Source organism: Lytechinus variegatus, chromosome 10 (assembly GCF_018143015.1).
Source record: "Lytechinus variegatus isolate NC3 chromosome 10, Lvar_3.0, whole genome shotgun sequence".
Lineage (NCBI taxonomy): Eukaryota > Metazoa > Echinodermata > Echinoidea > Temnopleuroida > Toxopneustidae > Lytechinus > Lytechinus variegatus.
Window position 1 is genome coordinate 12,561,156 of NC_054749.1, and position 18,945 is coordinate 12,580,100.

Consider the following 18,945-nt stretch of genomic DNA (forward strand, 5'->3'; position numbering starts at 1 on the left):
TTTTTTTTTCGTTTTGTCACATCTGCCGGAATTCCAGGGGGTGCTATCTATCGAGAATAACACACGCAGCACCCCCCTCCCGCCCCCTCGTCCGGAAAATCTTGCGTTGTGCTTCAGCCCCCGCTTCCAAGTACCAGGGCCTCCTCTATGTAATGTAGATGCCGCCTTTAATAAGTGCCCTTTTCCAGATGAGGGCTTCATTTAGACGATATTCTAAATATATATTGTCAAAACAAAATAAAGGGTTGGGCAACTTTGACAGGCCACCGTCATGTACACGAACTTATTTTATGAGATATAAAACAATGCCTTCTATGTTTGTTTTTTTCAAGAGGAGAAAGTAAAGAGGCTTTACTGTGTGTAGTAGAAATGTATCTTTCTCCCGAATGGGCTCTGAAAATATTTAAATTTAACATAGAGTGGAAGCAATAAAGGGGTTTGAGTATTTTAGAGCTTACGTGTGGCTTTTTTTTAATGTACTACAGCTCTTCTACATGTCAATTGTAGAGTATTTTCTCCTCAATCTATTCCAAGATATCAATACAAACCATGGGCGGAAATCCCAGGGGGGACAGGGGGACGTGTCCCCCCTACTCAAAATAGTAGGGGGACACAATATCAAATGTCCCCCTACTTTTTGGGGTCTTTGGTGATGCTAAGAAATATATCACTCAAAATGGGAATAAAACGTACGTTTTGGGACGAGATGACCTTTTTTTTTATTAATTTTTTTTTTTTTGCTTGTCAAATATATTTTCGTCAAAATGACCTTTAATTTTAGGTAATAGCGTTTTATTTTTTTTGCTTGTCAAATTTTCCAGACCCTTGTCCCCCTACCTTTTGTGAGAAATTTCCGCCCCTGATACAAACAAAAGTAATCTTTTAAGAGTTCTAAAGACAATAAACTATTTTTGAATACATAAAACCAAAAGGGAAAAGGGTATCCTAGGCATGCTCCTGTTGGGTTATAGCCTTTACTGTGCTAGAACATTATTACAAACTGCAGAACAATAATAATAATAATAATAACATTGATAATATTATTGATATAGATAAATATGAAATATAGATATAAAAGTTGCTTTATTATACCAAAAACGCAACTTGCCTTGCCGGTGGTTTTTAAACACGATATTTTTTTATTTAGTGTCGAAATACAGAGAGAGGATGGAGTAAATTCGGAGGGCTCCCGTGGACGTATAGTCTTAAATAATAATAAAAAAAACTATCTTCAGGAAACATGTTCACACTGATGTCTCATACATCTGTCTTTTCCAAGTCGATAATACAAGTCAAACTGGATTTGTAAAGTAGCGAGAATGCCGCGAGCCGGGGAATGCAGTTTTGCCACTTCGGGGTCTCCAAAAGACATATATTTTAACAAAGTTAAAATATGGATTGATGTGGGGTACATTCGTCATGATTCATGTGCCAGAGCTTCATTTAAGCAGTAACCTGCAAAGCAATGTCTCCTGTAAATTTTCCAAGAGAAACCAATTAGAAACAAATAAAACAAAATTAATAGTGTTTTACCGATACCGAAATGCATTTTGCCCGTATGTATCACAGATTACGGTGTGGCAGACACACCAACAAAAGCGATACGAGAAGCCGATGGAAGCTATTGTGTTGAGATTGTGTTATCTCGAATGACATACCATTGATCGCTTTATTGTCCGATTCGTGAGTGTGACTGTGACATAGAGGTTGTTTTGGTCTCGTTTTAGCGCAATATAACGTCATACATTTTGACATATTTGCCCTCTTTCTAAGCAAATTAAGACACTAATACTGTCATGAAGTATATCGATGTTTTCGCTAATATATTCTCTTTCATATAGAATGTTGACATTTTGTATTAATTGCTGTTATTTATAAAAACAGTTCAGGATTCTTGAAAGAATACCCTGTTTTAATTTATAATTTGCATAATTTATGTAAATTAGGTAATAATAAACAAGGATATCCCAATTATTTTATGACAGTTTTCTTCCCTGTCTTACCCTAAGTCTTTATTTCATATTTTAGGGCAGTTCTGTTGAAATATTTATTCTGAATTACTTGTTTTTCCTATATCGACATAATATGCAAATTTATGCAAATTACTTGCTTATTTGCATAGATACAGCGTGTCTCTTTGGATGAATCTTTTTCTTTTGACTCAAGGAACATTTGTGCCAAGTTGGACATTTGTACTCAAAAATGCAGCGGTAAGCCCCTTTTTTGCAGTTAACAAGTCTACTATATGCTAGAAAGTGTAGAACGTGGAATGGGCTGAAAAGCACCGCCGCTACCTAATAGACTGTGTATTCAAAACCCCTGAAGCAAGACCAAGGAAATTTTTAGAGAACATGGAACATGAGATGAGCTTCCTAATTGACACATTTAATTGAGAATTATTTTTAATTTTAGAAGTAATTCAGCCTCGTATCAGAGGAACATTTTTGGGGGATGCGCTGTATGTACTATTAAAGTATCCCGTTTTCCACTTCCTCTTCCTATTTCCAATATACCCTCTTGGTATGATATGAGTGATTCTAAACTCTAAATATAGCTTCAAAATAAATAGTATGAAAGAAATGCACAAAAAATAGAAAATTTGGGAAGAATATTTTACTGTGTCTACTGATGATATGATTTCTTTTTTTTTCGTCATGAATATTTATTAGGTGGACTGATGATGTCACATCCCCACTTGTTCTTTTGTATTTATTATATGAAATTAGGTTTATTCAAATTTTTTCCTCCAAGAACTAGAAAAATTGGAATGAAAACTGAATAGTGCATTAAATATCTATTGCTGCAACTTATTTCATTATAAGGGAGACATATTATTCACACATGTATGAAATAATGAAAAAATTGTAATTTTATGTAATAACAAAACGGAAAGTGAGGATGTGACGTCATTAGCCCACCTAATAAATATTTATGAAGACTGTTTTCACAAAATATTGATAAACTTAACTTCAATAACTTAATTATTTGTTATCCGATTTTGATGAAATTTTCGGCATTTTGCTCAGTGAATTCTACTCTATGTATTAAGATATAAATATTTTCAGTCCAGACCATCCCTTTAAAGCTTGAAATGATTAGTTGTCAGATTCTTTGATGAAGTGGCCAGCTCTTAACGTTTAATGATGGGGGCAGTGTTATCCCATTTCAAGTTCTATCATATTTGCTCACTAATGATTCTATGTTATTGCTTTGCATGCAAGTAACGCCGGGGGGGGGGGGGGGGCAGTCAAATATATTGCTGTTCATACGCGTGGCCAAGGAATTTCTAAACACCCCCTAAACAAGTTTTTCTCTGTGCAAAATAGCTCCATAAACAAGCTTTTTCGCAGGCTTTATTTACACATTTTGGCCCCTAAAGAAGTTGTCGCCAAAATATGACCTCGGGGAAAAAACTTGGGGAAAAAAAACCATACCCTAAACACGTTTGGCTAGTCTTTAAAGAAGGCTTTGGGGAAAAAACATACCCTATTAAATACATGTATGTTTGACCCCGCGATTGACCATCTTTCAAAACCACCCTTTTTCTTATAAATCAGTGTGTTTGATACCCTTAGTGAGTCCACGCGCAGACTGCATCCAAAACTGAAAAACACCCCTTAAAACGTGTTTGTTTGGACATGCGTGTGTACAGCAATATATTTGACTGCCCCCACCCCCCCCCCCCCACGGGAAGTAACAGCTCTTCTTTCCTCTCCTTCCATCTCTTTTATGTACATTCATTTTTTGGGGGTAAATTCATTCATATTATGGTTCATTCATCCATTTGAATAAAGTGATGTTGTAAAGCTGAATCAACGACTGATACAATTCGTCCTTAAAATCTTTGAAAAACAAAAGACAATGAATAAATATTTTAGAATTATTTAAAGAAGAAATGATATGGAATATTTATTCCATGATTGAAAGAAGTTGTATATGAAGGGCATTAATTTCTGTCGTTTCGAAAGAGGATCCTGCAGTATTCAGAAGAAGAAACGAAACATGACTATCATAATAGTACAATAGCGAAAATGCATAAACAATGTGAATGGGTTCTTTTATTGAGTTTCAACCATGCATGTCTAGTTTCAATGATCAACCTGATTCTGGTTGATGATTTTGCTGGATGACTGAGTTAGTTTCATTCGTCCTCGGAACTCCTTGTGGAAGGCACTGTCTGTTTCTGAAGCTCTGTACATGTACACCTGTGGATATCATCAGTGGTGATTGTTGGACAGATCTTTCTGTATCGTGCAGTGGAATGTTCTCTATAAATACAACTTTTTTTAACGAATTATTGACGTGACAAATTTGGTCAAATTAATCATTTTTTTTATTTTGGAAAACTTGTTTCCAATGTTAAACCGGCTTGTTTCGTGATCGTAGGACCATTCCATTGAGAGTATGCCTGAATGGAACACGGAACTTGGTGCTACTTTGTGCTACTCTGTTGTGCAAACCCTTTATACTCAAGTTCATTGGTCTGAATACACAGCCTACAATGTTTATTGGAGACCCTCTCACCCTGAAACAGCAAGTCTTACATTATATGCTAGTCTTGTGTGGAAGACCCACTTGTTGATTAAAGTTTCAATCAGGGTCTGTGGTTGCAGACTACATGTAGCTTCGTGCATGGACAAACTGTTTCTTGGAAGGAAAAACTGAGCTCTTCCTCACTATTGGGACAAATTCTATTGAAGAAAATTTAATTTGATTGGAATATGAGCAAACAACTACATGTACATGTACCTTGATAATATCAATGTCAGAGCCGACTGAATGATTGCTTGTTTGTGTTGCGTGTCTCGTGAATTTCTGCTTTTGAATTACAAGTATTGACTCGACTAATGCAAGTCTAGAGGGTACTTGTGTCAATATTTACTCTCATAAACTTGGGATTGGCACTAATTATATCTCTTCAGCAATGCCCTCGATGCCAGTCAACTGAAAGAGAAAGATTAACTAGTTTGCAATCAGCACTTGAGGAAAACAAATTTGATCACACTTTCTAGTCGCCAATGATGAAAACTATTACGGTATACTACATGTTTGTGATTTGAAATCGGGAAACATTTTATGAAACAAGTAGTCCGTAATTTCCACTGTCAGTTGTTATAAGCTACAGAAATCGTGTCATCCGATTGGCTCATCTCAAATTTGTCAGTGAAAATAAATGATAAATTGCTTTTATGAAACACTCTTTAGTTGATTCTCTGAGGACTGGTATTCTGTGGAACTGATTCATTGTAATAAACCAAACTGGATGAAATTTTTTTATACAAATTTTCTTATACAACGGGAAGAAACGGTGACAGTCCCACACTTTCAACAAAATAGAAATAAATCAATATGGCTACTTCGTCTCCTGAAGCTGATGAGACCGAACCCACAACGCATAGTCTTGATGGGTCAGGTGAGGAGCTAGGGCATGTCCTTTACTCTTTGATCTTCTACCTTTTCTTATCAAGTCAAACCAGCATTAGCATCTTCTTGTATGATAATAATGTATAGCATTTAGAGTGCGCCCTCTATCTGGTTTGCTATTCAAGAGGCACAGAAAGCTGAAAGTGGAATGTATAACTGTATAAGGATAAAGACCACAGCCAGTATTCAGTTTGGTACTTAAAGGGGAAGTTCACCCTGAAGAAAACTTTATTGTAAAAATAGCAGAAAAATTAGTAAAAAATATTGGTGAAGGTTTGAGGAAAATCCGTTAAAAAGTAAGAAAGTTATTAGAGTTCAAAGTTTTGGATTTGTGACGTCATAAACGAGCAGCTGCTCCATGTGTTATGCAATATAAAATGCATGAATTTCAAATTTTGTATGGTTCCTGATGACTTAATTTTGTTTTCTATTCATGATCGGGTGTGAAATGATTTGTCTATTGATATACAAAAGGTACAGTGAAAACCATTTTCAATTTTCTGAGAAAATGACATTTCTTTGATTTTTTACCATTCGCTATGTATGAATGCTGCTCGCATATGACGTCACAAATCAAATAATTGAAATTCTAATAACTTTTTAATTATTTGATGAATTTTTCTCAAACCTTCGGCAATATTTTTTATTATTTTTTCTGCTATTTTTACAATAAACTATTTGTCAGGGTGAACTTCCCCTTTAAGCCAGAATTCAAGTATTTTGCTCAGTATTTTGCTTAAATCTACGTCAATTGCCTACCAGACTCAAGCTTGGCTTGCATGCAGTTAAGAAACATGATACGCGCAATCATACAGTTGAGGCCAGAAGTTTACATACACCCCAGAGGAAATTTTTAAAAGTTGACACTCGCAAACATCATATTATTTAATGTATCTTATAAAATATTTGTGCTATCATGAAGAATTTGATATCAAACAAAAGAGTATGTCATGCCCCTTCATCACATTTCTTTGTCATTAGGAGCTGAAAAATATTTAGATGTCATTTTTTCCCCAAAAATCTTTATATTTTAGACAAATTATAGACAAAAACTTGACAAAAACATTTCATATTTGTTGACAAAAACATTTCATATTTGTGATAGTTACTTCTCAACACAAACAATTCAGGTTACACTTTTTTGTTCAATAGTGACATATCATGATAGAAAATTTAATATAAATAATTTACATGTATAAGACATTTATATATTTCTATGGAATCATGTTTGAAAATATACATGTAATAACAAACAATAGAATACATTTGGTACGAATATCCCCTTTTTTTCTTCTTTAGAATGTTATGTATAGTTTGAAGAAAAAAAATTCCAAAGGTCTCAGATTGAAAATGTGGAAGTTAATGTCAAAGAATGAAAACCTGATGAAATCCAACATCTGGTCTTTAAACAGCTATTTTTTTTCTCTTCAGGCATGAATAGGTGCTCAAATCTATGTCTGAAATCAAACCTGCAAACTAATGTACACATGTAGTATTTCATTCAAAATGTTTTGTTGGTTTCAGAGAGGAAAGATATTCTGTTGTCCAGTGCAGGTGTAACATATTTCATCGTAAACTCAATTAATTACCACTTGACGCCGGGCTTTGACAAGGCGATTAGAATCTAATTATCATCTAGGAGGCGAGATGATCTCTCTGTACTTCTCTCTTGCAAAGAACTTCTGAAAACACTCCCCGTGACGTAGACAGGGTATTAGTACCCAGGAAAGGAGAACCAATTGAAAAGTTCTCGTCAAATTAAATCATAATGTGCGAGCTTCCTTGCTGTTCGTTGGGCTGCCGGTCCGCTGCCGTGTCTTTGGCAGGAGAAAGGAAGACATCTATTAGGGCAACATCCAGTCAGCCGTGCGGATAACGTGGGAGGAAATTGTTTTGTTTGTGAAGCCCACTCTTTGGTGGACTTCACTGTTCTTCTTTCAGTTGTTGTTCTTGGTCTCCATAACATGTTGCTGAATCTGATGCTTTGATACTGTGTCAAAGACTCAAGTGTGGATCTGCTTCTTGTTTTCTTCTCTATATTCATCTGGAATTCAAGATTTAAATACTCCATTTCTGATTTTCTGTATTGTGATTTGAATATGGATCTTGTACTGATTTCTTCTTCCATGTGTTGTTCCTAGATGCAAGTACTAGATGTTTCTGATGTTCTTTACTGCGTCTATAGGACTTGAGTGTGGATCTACTATCAAGTTGTTTTCATGCCTATAATTTCATCTGGTATTCAAAGATGCAAGTACCTATTTCTGACTTTCTTTTATACTGTGATTCGAGTGTGGATCTAATACTGGTTTTCCTCTCAATTCATGTGTTGTGTTTTACAGGGTGTTTCTAAAAAAAAGTAACTGAAGTTCAAAGGTCAGCTGTATCAAGAATACATACGAATGTGTCTAAGATGTGAGTGCGGAGGACATTTCTCTCCATTCGTTTTGTGTTCTAAATCTGCTATGCTTCTGATGTTGGTGATTGTTTATCTCAAGGAGTATTGAAGAACACTATAATTAGAGGACAATGGGACAGTATTCTACACATTTTTGTAGTATTCAGTGATTCCTGGTCGAGGAACACGTTCTTATGGACATCACAGATTAAGAGTTGAGAAAGTTGCTGTCGTCAAAATGGTAATGGACAAAATATATATATATTCAGCATGTAAAATGTATGTCTCTTGCTTTTATGTATAACATTCAGTTTAAAGGAACGAATACAAATTTTTGTTTGGATTCAGGATAATTTCTTTCCACTTTGATTGGGAAAACCATGCAAGTTGTTTGCATTTTCTCTCACTTGCATGAGAGTAATATTGGGAGTCAAAATAAGTATACATGCTTTTCTTGATAACAGTGTGGACTTTATTCATTTAGTTTTTTATTAGTTATATATAATATTCATACAGTTATTTTCTAAACAATGTGGACTTTAATTTCATTTATACTAATTATAATATTTGAAATTCCTGAATTCCATTTTATAATGGCACTTTTGCAGGCAAGTCCGCTAGTTTTTATAGCGCTTTTCCCAATAAACGGCTCAAGCGCTATACAGCATATTGAGCGTGATCGGTTCATCACGGACGGACATTTGATAGATTTTGAAAGTTTTGAAGGCTTGTAACAAATTAGGAATAAGATGAACAAGGTTCCTTTGTGTTTTGTAGTGAAGGGTAGGACAAAGTATGCTGAATGATGAAAAAAGTTTGTTGCCATGGTTACCTACAAACATAGGTATCCACTAAATGTGCCATATCACGGACGGACATGATAGAAATGTGGTTTTTAGAATTTTTGTACATTTTTATTGTTTCTATCTAAACAGCTTAACATGGATCAATAATTTTTAATGCAACTAACACTCGGGTATGTTAGCTTCTATGTTCAGCATATTGAATTCTTAACCAATATCAAACTTCTGAGAGAATTGCAAATATTTTCCATCACGGACGGACATCTCGGACGGACATCACGGACGGACACAATCAAAATACATTGGAAGTACCCTGTAAGAAGTTCTTAATACTTTCTTGGGGGAACAAATGCTATTGTATTGATGATTTGTACATATCTTAATATTATTAAACATTGTTAGTTGCACAATCAAGTTGCTACAACTTCAATCAAGTTGCTGCAACTTGATTTAAGATGTATAGCAACTTGTTTTCTATGCTAGACACACAGTATAATCTAGACATATGATCGCTCTAAACACAGTTCTTGTCAAATTAAGAATTGTAGAATACTAGGTTCCAAATCAACAGCTAGTTGATCAATGATCATGTTGATACAAGTTTTTTTATGATCATGATGATTTTTAGGCATTAATTTTCCAAGAGCAAAGAGGGGTTTTTTTTAGGTCAAAAATCTAAATCGAAAAGATCAACAGGTCGCTGATCCTTATGCTTGTTTGTTGGATCAACACTTTTGGGGGGCTCTCTTTAAATCCATCTTTTGCACATATCAAAGTGGAGACACCCCATAATATCAACAGCCCTCATGTATTTAGGCACTGACCGAATCCAAAATTGAAATTGATATATCAATCCAAAGCTTATTAAAACTTTTAAACACTGCAGTGCAAGCTTTATGCATTTTCACAGTTTACCAGATATTAAGCGATTTGCTTAAAATTAGCTCCATAATGGACTTCAAAAAAAGGTATTCATGTAATTTTCACAAGCCTCAAGACTGTGATGTCATGTTCTGTTAGAAGCATTGTGAATCCATAGGTTTGTACATGGAAAAATTGATTTTTCTGCTAATATCAGATTATGCATTGCATTCTACTTCTTCTCCATTACTTTCAGCAAGCTTGAATTGATGAAATCTACAGCTTTGGACTTGTTCTTGCCTCATTTTATTTCCTGCTTTTTTGGCGTATACATGTACATGCAGCTTTCCAACCCTATCTGCATTCCAATAATGTTTAACAATTTTTCCTGACAAAAATATAGCCCCAATAACGGCCAAACAAAGATATCACAAAAAAATGTGACGAGTTGTAGGTAGTTACTCCATTTGAGTTCTGAATAATTCTCAGAGCCACTTCTCACTGCAAGTAGAAGCTAAAATTAAATTCATAATCTGCTCAACAAAGTTTCTCATTTGCATATATTAATCTTTCCACAAGTATTTCACTCGTCCGTCCGTGATGAAATTAATGTCCGTCCGTGATCATTTTTGATTGATTTATTGTATAAACATGCATAAAATGTATGGATTTTAGCTATGTTCAAATAAAATGATATAGTGTCCAGTGAAATACTTCTACACAATTTTATTTCTGTTTCTATTCTGATAAAGAATAAAAAGCTGAATCCATAGACATTATCCTAATAAAAATGATCCCGGACAGACACTAATTTCATCACGGACGGACAGAAATGTTAACATCTACAAGGAAAGATTACTTCCCACATTTTTTTCCTACTAATTTATGTTTGATGATAGATTACGGTTCAGAGTGCAAGACCATTAAAAGAAATTGGAGTAACTTTGAAAACAATGAAACTAGAGTGAAATGAATTTGAGTGAATTAACTTTGTCCGTCCGTGATGAAATTAATGTCCGTCCTTGATCATTTTTGATTGACTTTATGATATGGATAAAATGTATGGATTTCAGCTATGTTCAAATAAAATGATGTACAGTGTTTAGAGAGATACCTCTACACCTTTTTATTTTTTATTTCTATTCTGATAAAGAATAAAAAAACTTTTCTTATTTTTTTCCATCACGGACGGAAATTTCAAAATGGAAATGTTACACCTACCAAAAAATATTACTTCCCAATATTTTTTTTCTACTATATTATGTCTGATAATAGAGTAATGTTCAGAGTGCAAGAACATCCAAACCAAATTAGAGTAACTTTAAACACAATAAAACTAGAGTGAATTTAATTTTTAGTAGAAATGTCCGTCTGTGATGAGAGGTAGCAGCACCCCCATGAATAAAATGGACTATTCCGGTACTTTCGGAATCATCAATCTTCATGAAACTAAGTTTTTTGAAACCTGAGATATCAAAGATTATTTTAAAAGCAAATTTGATAGAAGTACCTAAAAAAATTTTTTTCACCTCAATGCGAACCCTTAACCGATCATGCTCTATTATTACCCCGGTCATTTCATTCATTTCAATCCCTCACAAAAAGTGCACAATTTCCACTCCCTGGGGAGCATTCCTTGCATTCATCGCAGCCTCATAATGGCGCTGGCAAATTCAAACATGTCTTTTGCATCATATCGAGTACCCATTTAGCACCTGGGTCAAGAGTGGCAAAATGTGAATGAATGCCTTGCCAAAGGACGCTAGACCGCGTTGGGATTCAAACACATGACCCTCTGATTACGAGGCGAGAATCAGAACCACCTTAATACACGACTCTTCCAGTATTTTGTATATATATATTTATACAATATAAATATTGTATCTTCATGTCTTTTGAAATAATGCCTTAAAGGAGAATGAAACCATTGGAACAAGATAGCTTGTGTGAAAACAGAAAAATCAAAGAAACAGATCAACAAAAGTTAGAGAAAAATCGGACAAATAATGAGAAAGTTATGAGCATTTGAATATTGCGATCACTAATGCTATGGAAATAGCAAATTGGCAATGCGACAAAGATGTGTGATGTCACTTGTGAACAACTCTCCCCATTACTTTATTTCACTTGAATTGCCTCTTTTATCACATCTATCCATAGATCATGTGTTCTTTCTACATGAGGGCATGTATTACATATTTTTTAAGAATACATCATGGATAAAGAGTTTGTATCATCATTAGAAAAAGCAAAAAGAGACATTTTGAGGGTATTTTATAGTCCACCAAAGGGAAAGTTGTTCATCAGTGACATCACACATCATCCTTGTCGCATTGCCAATAGAGGATCTCCATAGCATTAGTCATTGCAATATTCAAATGCTCATACATGTAACTTTCTCATTATTTGTCCGATTTTTCTCAAACTTTCTTTATTCTTATTCTTTGATTTTTTTGTTTCTACACTAGTCTATTTGTTCCAAAGGTTTCATTCCCCTTTAATATTGTAAATATTGTATCTTCATGTCTTTGGAAATGATGCCTTTTAAAACATTTAAAATGTGTTACAGTATTTCCACCTTTCTCATAATGAAATTCAATTTCAGTATCATAGTTGTTCATTTGTAAATGCTTTAATTAATAAACTAGTTGTTATTTTGTTGTGCTTCCTAGAACCACATAATTAATATTGCAATGCTAGAATCAATAGTGCCGGTTATTTGTATATAATTATGCTGTTTGTACATTAATTACTCATTAAATTAGTTTCACATCAAATTACATGCATTGTTTCACATCAAATTACATTAATTGAAGATTTCAGACTTAAAGTGTAGTCATCAGTCAGGGGCGGTGCCAGGGTATCTTGATGGGGGGGGGGGGGTGGCTAGAAAATCTAAAGATGACATTTTCTTCAAATGAATAGTAATATGGCCCAGCCATCTTAGATAATTATTTTAATGTTTTTTTTTTCTTCCTGTTGTCTTTTATTCCCTTTTTAATTCTGTTTTCACTATTTTTGAAAATCATTGAGGGGGGGGGGGGGCTGTAGCACTGTCCATTCCCTTGAAAGAGTCTGTTTACATGTGCAATCATCCCAAATATTGTAAAGGCGAGGTTAAAGAATAGTACACACAAAACTTAAGTGGAAACCTTGGATGTTTTGTTTTTTTGAATTGATAACTAGGAAGTCATTTATATCGAGGGTAGATTTGCTAAATTCCGTGTTTGCCATGACAATTTTAATTAAGATCATGTTTGCAGTATGTATACAAGGGGTGTATTCAATATTTTGGGGGAAAATGTCTATTTAGGCATAGCCCATGTCCCTTTGAAATGATCCCCCTGACTAAAGAAAGTATCAGAAAATGTGATTGTATGTATTATCCTTCCATGTAATTATGATTTCTGCAAAAAAAAAGTACAAATTCATTATTATTGAATGTACATGTAGGTTCTACAAGCTTGTTTAGAGAGAGAGAGAGAGGGAGAGCAAGGAAATTCAAATATCTTGGTGTCAAGCTTGATGAACAATTAGTATATGGAAAGAGCACATCGATTACACAGCCAGTAAATTATTTCAAAGAATGGGGTTTTTAAGACGGATCTGCGAAACTGGTTTTTCCAAATGAAATTTTTAAGATGTTACGTTGTTCCTTAATCATGCCACTCCTGGATTATTGCATTGTTGCATGGTCAAATGCCTTATCGATAAAAGTTAGACAATATTCTTGGGCGGTGCACATCCACTCACATAGCTGATATGTTTGCTTTTCACACTGCATTTCCTTAACCCCGTACTATCCGTAACCCCGGACTATCCTTAACCCATACTATCTTTTCTTCGATTCACACTCTGCTCAACCGTGGTTAATGCCTTAACCCCAGACTATCCCTCAGCTCATGAATATTGATGATTTTACCATACAGAGCGTGATTAACGTGCAATTCGACTTCTGTGATTGGCTAGTGCTTAGCCCACTTTCCTTAGCCCTGTTTCGTTTTCACACTGCATCTCTTAGCACCGCAATTTTGGTGCTGGCACCACAATAAGCCAGCTAACCCTGCTTGTTTGCAGGGCCAGATAGTACTGTAATAGCCCACTTTGCAAAGACGTAGTGTGAAAACAAAGTGGGCTAAGCTTAACCCCAGAAAATTGGTGGGGATAAGACCCCCCCCCCCCTTAGCCCCACCAATTTAGGACAAAAAGTGTATTGTGAAAAGCATATTAGAGAACTATTGTGGCCAGGGTTGGCGGATTTAAATCGTGATTTAAATCACGATTTAAATCACCATGATTTTTTTTTTAAATCATTGATTTAAATCACTTCCATTGAAAAATGTACAAATCATGGACAAAGTATTTGTTCAACACAGTTTTAATTCTTCAAGTCAACTGAAAAACTTTGAATTAACTTTGTATCAATAAAAGATCAACAAAGTCTTCATATCTACTTAAAACAAATTAAAATCAAATTAATAAAATCAGGTAATTCCTTAAAAACTACAGATGTATGTTGTCAATAGGTACTCATTTTTTGTAAATTATGTCAAGTTTTTCTTCTGAAATTTTACATTCTTTGTCAGTTATTATTAGTCAATTTCTTTCTTAACATAAAGTTTTCACATAATCCAGACTTTTCAGAGAGCAGTTTGTAAAAAAAAATATATAATATGTAAAAGTCAATGAGAAAAAGTTTGTTGGCAGTTTCCAGTTTTGATCCTTCGCCTACTCGTAACTACTTCTGTCATGTAAAATAAAAAAATGATACCTGCATGTAATCAACATATTTAACATGCCTCTTATTTCGTATTGTTACATTTATCATACATTTGATGTTTTAAATAACATAATTATAAAAATCACATGAACATGATGTAGTACAGTCATAATTTGACTGTTGAGAAAAGCTTTCTCTTATAAACCTTTTAAGTCACTGCAGCCCATTTTATGTTCAGTGCTACAAATAATGGAAGTTTTGTATCTGCATGTAATAATGGAAAGAGCTCTATAACAACAATTTGCAAAACTCAGAATAAACATTTAACACTGCATTTTAATGTTAAGATGCAGGTACTTCAGTTACAATCATTGGCAGTTGTAAGCTGTGTCTCATTTAAAATAAAATACTTCTTTTTGTAATACATATATTAAGCAGTTTTGCAGTTTTTATCCTTTAAGTTAAAAGTAAGATTTTTTTTCATACTTCATGGATCAAACAGATTTTTTTGTAGAGAACATGGGAATAAAAATTGTAGATTAATGTAAAAAAATCACAGTAACAGAATGTAGTATAGTCACCCTTTGACTAAGCTATCTCCTATATTGTTCTCCAAAACTGAGAGTTTTGCATCTATATCTGTAGCAAGAGAAGAGTTTTTTATCAAAAAGATCCTAAACATACACATGTACAGTTGTAGTCTCTCTTTGACTATTGTAAAGCTGTGACTAATTGAAAAAAAAATCATTGATTTGAATTATTTCTCTTACAATATACATGAATACTAGTAATTGGCAAAGGGTTTGTTGGCAGTTTTGATAAGGGATTTTTTTCTCTTGGATTTTTTAAATATTTGAATGAAAAATCCCAGAGGGGAATTTTCTCTACTCACTGGGAATTCCCTATGGAATATTCCTTCATAGGCCTATGTATGATAGAATTAAGTTCAGATACATGATTCCTCAAATTTATTTTTAATTGTCCATTTTTACTGGATTTTAATTACAAAATATGTGGTTAAGAACAATATTAGGGGTGAAATGTATAACATCAATATTGATGTCATTGTAAGAGTAAGGGGGAGGGGGATAATTACCCTTTTTTTCGAAGGAACTTTTAAAAAATCAAAAAAATCTGATTTAAATAAAAAAAATCTGATTTAAATCAAATAAATCTGATTTTTTTGATTTTTTTAAAAAAATCAAAAAAATCGCCAACCCTGATTGTGGCAAGAACTGCCCATTCAATGGAATCCACTTAGAATGATCCAAGAATATAAATGCCTGAATGATCTTTCACCTGATTATCTGAAATGTATCTTCTCCTGGCCAAGTCAGGAAATTGAAACACGATTCCGCATGAATATAGCTCTCTCAGTAATACCATAAAGTTGAATAATTGTGCAGCCAGTCGGACATTTGAATTCATGGGATGTGCTGGATGGAACAACCTCAATGTAAATCAAAGAACAGGCGGTCGTTGAATGCTTTTAAATTGGGATTTAATAATCCAAATTAAAGGAAATTATGATTTTCCATACATCCCAATAAAAAATATGAAGGAAAATTGTCATTTTAAATCAGATTTTAATGGATATTTGTGTTAGTTTCTTTTTTTTAATTGTTTTGGATTCAATATTTATATAGATACTGTATGTAATTGTGCTATTTATTATGTAAATATTACTGATTCAAAAATATCAGTTAAACAAATTGTATGTTGTGCGGACAGGGCCATTATGGAAAGTCGTTCTGAATCTGACAATGATGCATGTAGGCCTACCCTGTATGAAATAAAACTACAAATTATTTGCGAGGGGTTATACAGAGGGTGTACATCTTAAAAAATTGTCTGATACACAATGAAGAATATGTATCATGTATGAAAGGGGAGTGAAGATTAAAAAAGAAACACAAACAATCTTCTCCAGATGTAGAAGAACTCATATCAAAGAGCTCTGATTTGGGGAAATAATGCATACTGGTTCAAACCAACTCAAACAGATGAAATTTCCTGAAATGAATTTCTAGGCAAAATCTTGAAAATGAATCAACTTCACTCTTTTCCCATGTGATTCTTGTAGTTGGTACAATGCAGACTGATTGTCATTGAGAAAGATCTGTATGGAAAAGAATAAAGACCCCATTCACATCACTGTCCTGAAATTATTCTACTGGAAACTTGTAAGAGTAGAAACTAGTTTAACGTGTAATGAGATCTCTCGAAGCAGACTTGGAAGCGATCTTCCAAACTGGTCGTAAAACCACCTGGCGATGTCGGAACTGCCAACCAGTACGTTTTGACCATATTTAGTACGTTTTTGCAACCAAAATACGGCAGTACGTTTTTTCTTTAAAAATATGTTTTTGTAAAAATTAAATTTTTTTTTTTTTAAATCATAATTTATTGAGAAAAATCATCTCTATATGTCTCTATTTCATAAAACATACACCAATATGATCCACGATGGCATGTGTTCTACCTATGTTCAGCAGCACCCATCCATCTTCTCAGGGCATTTTTCCCTTTTTCTTTTCTTTTTCTGGGGGGGGAGGAAAAGTACAGTTTTTTTTTATCACAGAATACAGTGTTTCATTCCCAGAGGTTGGCAGGTCTGCGATGTAGTTTTCAAGATCACTTTGCCTCTAGGTTAAACTTGTTTTAGCATTTATTGAAGACACAACCGTTCACCAGAAATCGATCTACTCCACATGCTGGCCGGTATTCTGAAGACAGGTTTCAAGTTGTGGTTTAAGTATGGAAAGCCAAATTGATACATTAATCACTAACAGCAGAGATATCATTTTTCAGCTCATTTGGCTCTCAAATCATTCATAATTGTCTAGGAAGTATAAATAGATGATTGTCTTCACCATTGATGAATCAGGAAAGAGCACAGTAAACATAAGAAACATACAACTTTATAAAAATTTTGACACTTTCAACTTCCCATAATTTTAGCACAGAGTTAGACCACGGTCTAAGTTAGACCTAACTTCAGAATACGGGCAGCTGTGTTTAGAATGTCTGCGCTGCAGTTTTATTTCAAATTTGAAAATGCCACCCCACTGAGAGCATTCCTGTAGCAATAAGACTGTTTCACATGATTTGGGTGATGAACGGGGAGCACCAGCAAAGCGATCTTCCTGCCAATCTGGTTTCTGGAACCGGTTTCCACTGTACTAGTTTGAGGAATGTAATGTGAATGGTGTCCAATTCAAGTCAAATGAAATGCCATAATGAATTGACATTTCCTTATCAACCAGCATAGTTAAGATATACTGTTATGCATAATGCTATTAAAGCAATATTGACTGACCTCGGGACGATACGACGTATATCGCCCAAACTAGATTTATATCGCCTGAGTCGTAGACGAGGGTGATATCAATTTAGTGAGTGCGATATGTCCTTTTGCCCCCAGGCCAGTCAATATTGCTATTATTAAACCAAATCAGACATCCAGAGCAAAAAATCAATAAAATTTAGATATTTTAAAATATAAGAATGGAAATCTATTGTGTCACGTTGAGCAGACTGGGCCTCTGAACTTGACAATTGTGACATAAATAAAATGACGTGTCCCTGGCCTGGGGACGCAGTATCCAGCGTTGTCTCAACGTGATTAACTGCGCGGTTCAAGGACGCATACAAAAATGCCCAGAATACCCAGATGTTTAGCGCTGCCTTTTATTGCCCGCTGTATTTCCACACATTTTCTTATTGACTTTTCTGAGCGGGCAATAAATTGGGCCCGTGGATAATCATTGCAAACTTAGTGACTGACCATTTGATCCCAGTCTTAAGCAGGCAACAATGTATTAAAGTTGCCCTGCTCAGATGTCTGATACGGTTGATAATAATATATACCAACTTTTTTCTTAATATTTCTTTAGACATGGACGAGCTCTCGTCAAAAAGCATCGGGATGGAAAAGATTCCTCCTCTTAGTGCAAGCGAACTGGAGGAGCTCCTGAAAAGCAACTGGAGTAAACTCGTCAAGAATCTAGAGGTGGAGCGGATCTTACCAAGTTTCCAGGATGCATATCTCCTTGATGTCACGGACAGGGAAAGAATTACTAATGCTTCCAGGTATCCGACATCAGTAGAAAGAGCTGGTAAGATTTCTTTCAAAATGCAGGCGGAGGGGGGCAAATGTGCTCTCCCCCCAAAAAATAAAAAAATAAATGCTAAAAAAAATGATGATGATAGTATGCCAATGGAAAGATAATAAAAATAAATAAATAAAAAAAGATAGAGAATGAAATAAAATAAATGAAATGAAAAAATATATAACTAAAAAATTGTAATAAATAAATGATAAAAAATAACAAATCAAATGAGTAAATAGAATAGAAAATTAGAAGAAAGTAAAAATTCATCAATTGTATAGAATAGATAAATAAACCAAACAAAGAGGTAAAAAAAACATGAAAGTGTATATTTAATTCTGAATGTCTTGGCCCATTGCATAAAAGTTTTTTTACAATTATGGTAACTTTGTCATGCAATGGTAACTTGCATGGAATTCTTGATTTTGATTGGCTGTTGATCAGTGTTACCAGGGTAGTGACCATTGAATGTCAAAGTTACCATTTATAGGTGGGGATTTTTTTTACCTGATTGCTAAGAAAGCATGAATGCTTGAATGCTTGTAAGCAAGCAACCAGAGGACCAACGGCTTAAGGTCCGCTCCGAAGGACCTGGTAATGAGGATTATGAATGCCTTTAATACTACA

At 34.4% G+C, this 18,945-nt stretch overlaps 1 protein-coding gene across 6 annotated transcripts in view; it reads left to right on the plus strand.

Annotated features, from left to right (window-relative positions):
- Positions 1-18,945, plus strand: part of LOC121422413 (caspase recruitment domain-containing protein 11-like) — a 64,176-nt gene that overhangs the window by 7,451 nt on the left and 37,780 nt on the right. For 3 of the 6 annotated variants that reach the window (XR_005971159.1, XM_041617443.1, XM_041617442.1), the window contains exons 1-2: positions 4,133-5,413; positions 18,103-18,324. Coding sequence is in view for 5 of the 6 variants with exons in the window: in XM_041617443.1 (XP_041473377.1) it covers positions 5,350-5,413; positions 18,103-18,324 (286 nt within the window). In the remaining variant the exon portion in view is untranslated. Of the gene's footprint in view, positions 1-4,130; positions 5,414-7,327; positions 8,064-18,102; positions 18,325-18,945 lie in introns of those variants that run through there. The other 3 variants (XM_041617439.1, XM_041617441.1, XM_041617440.1) reach the window with 3 other exon arrangements.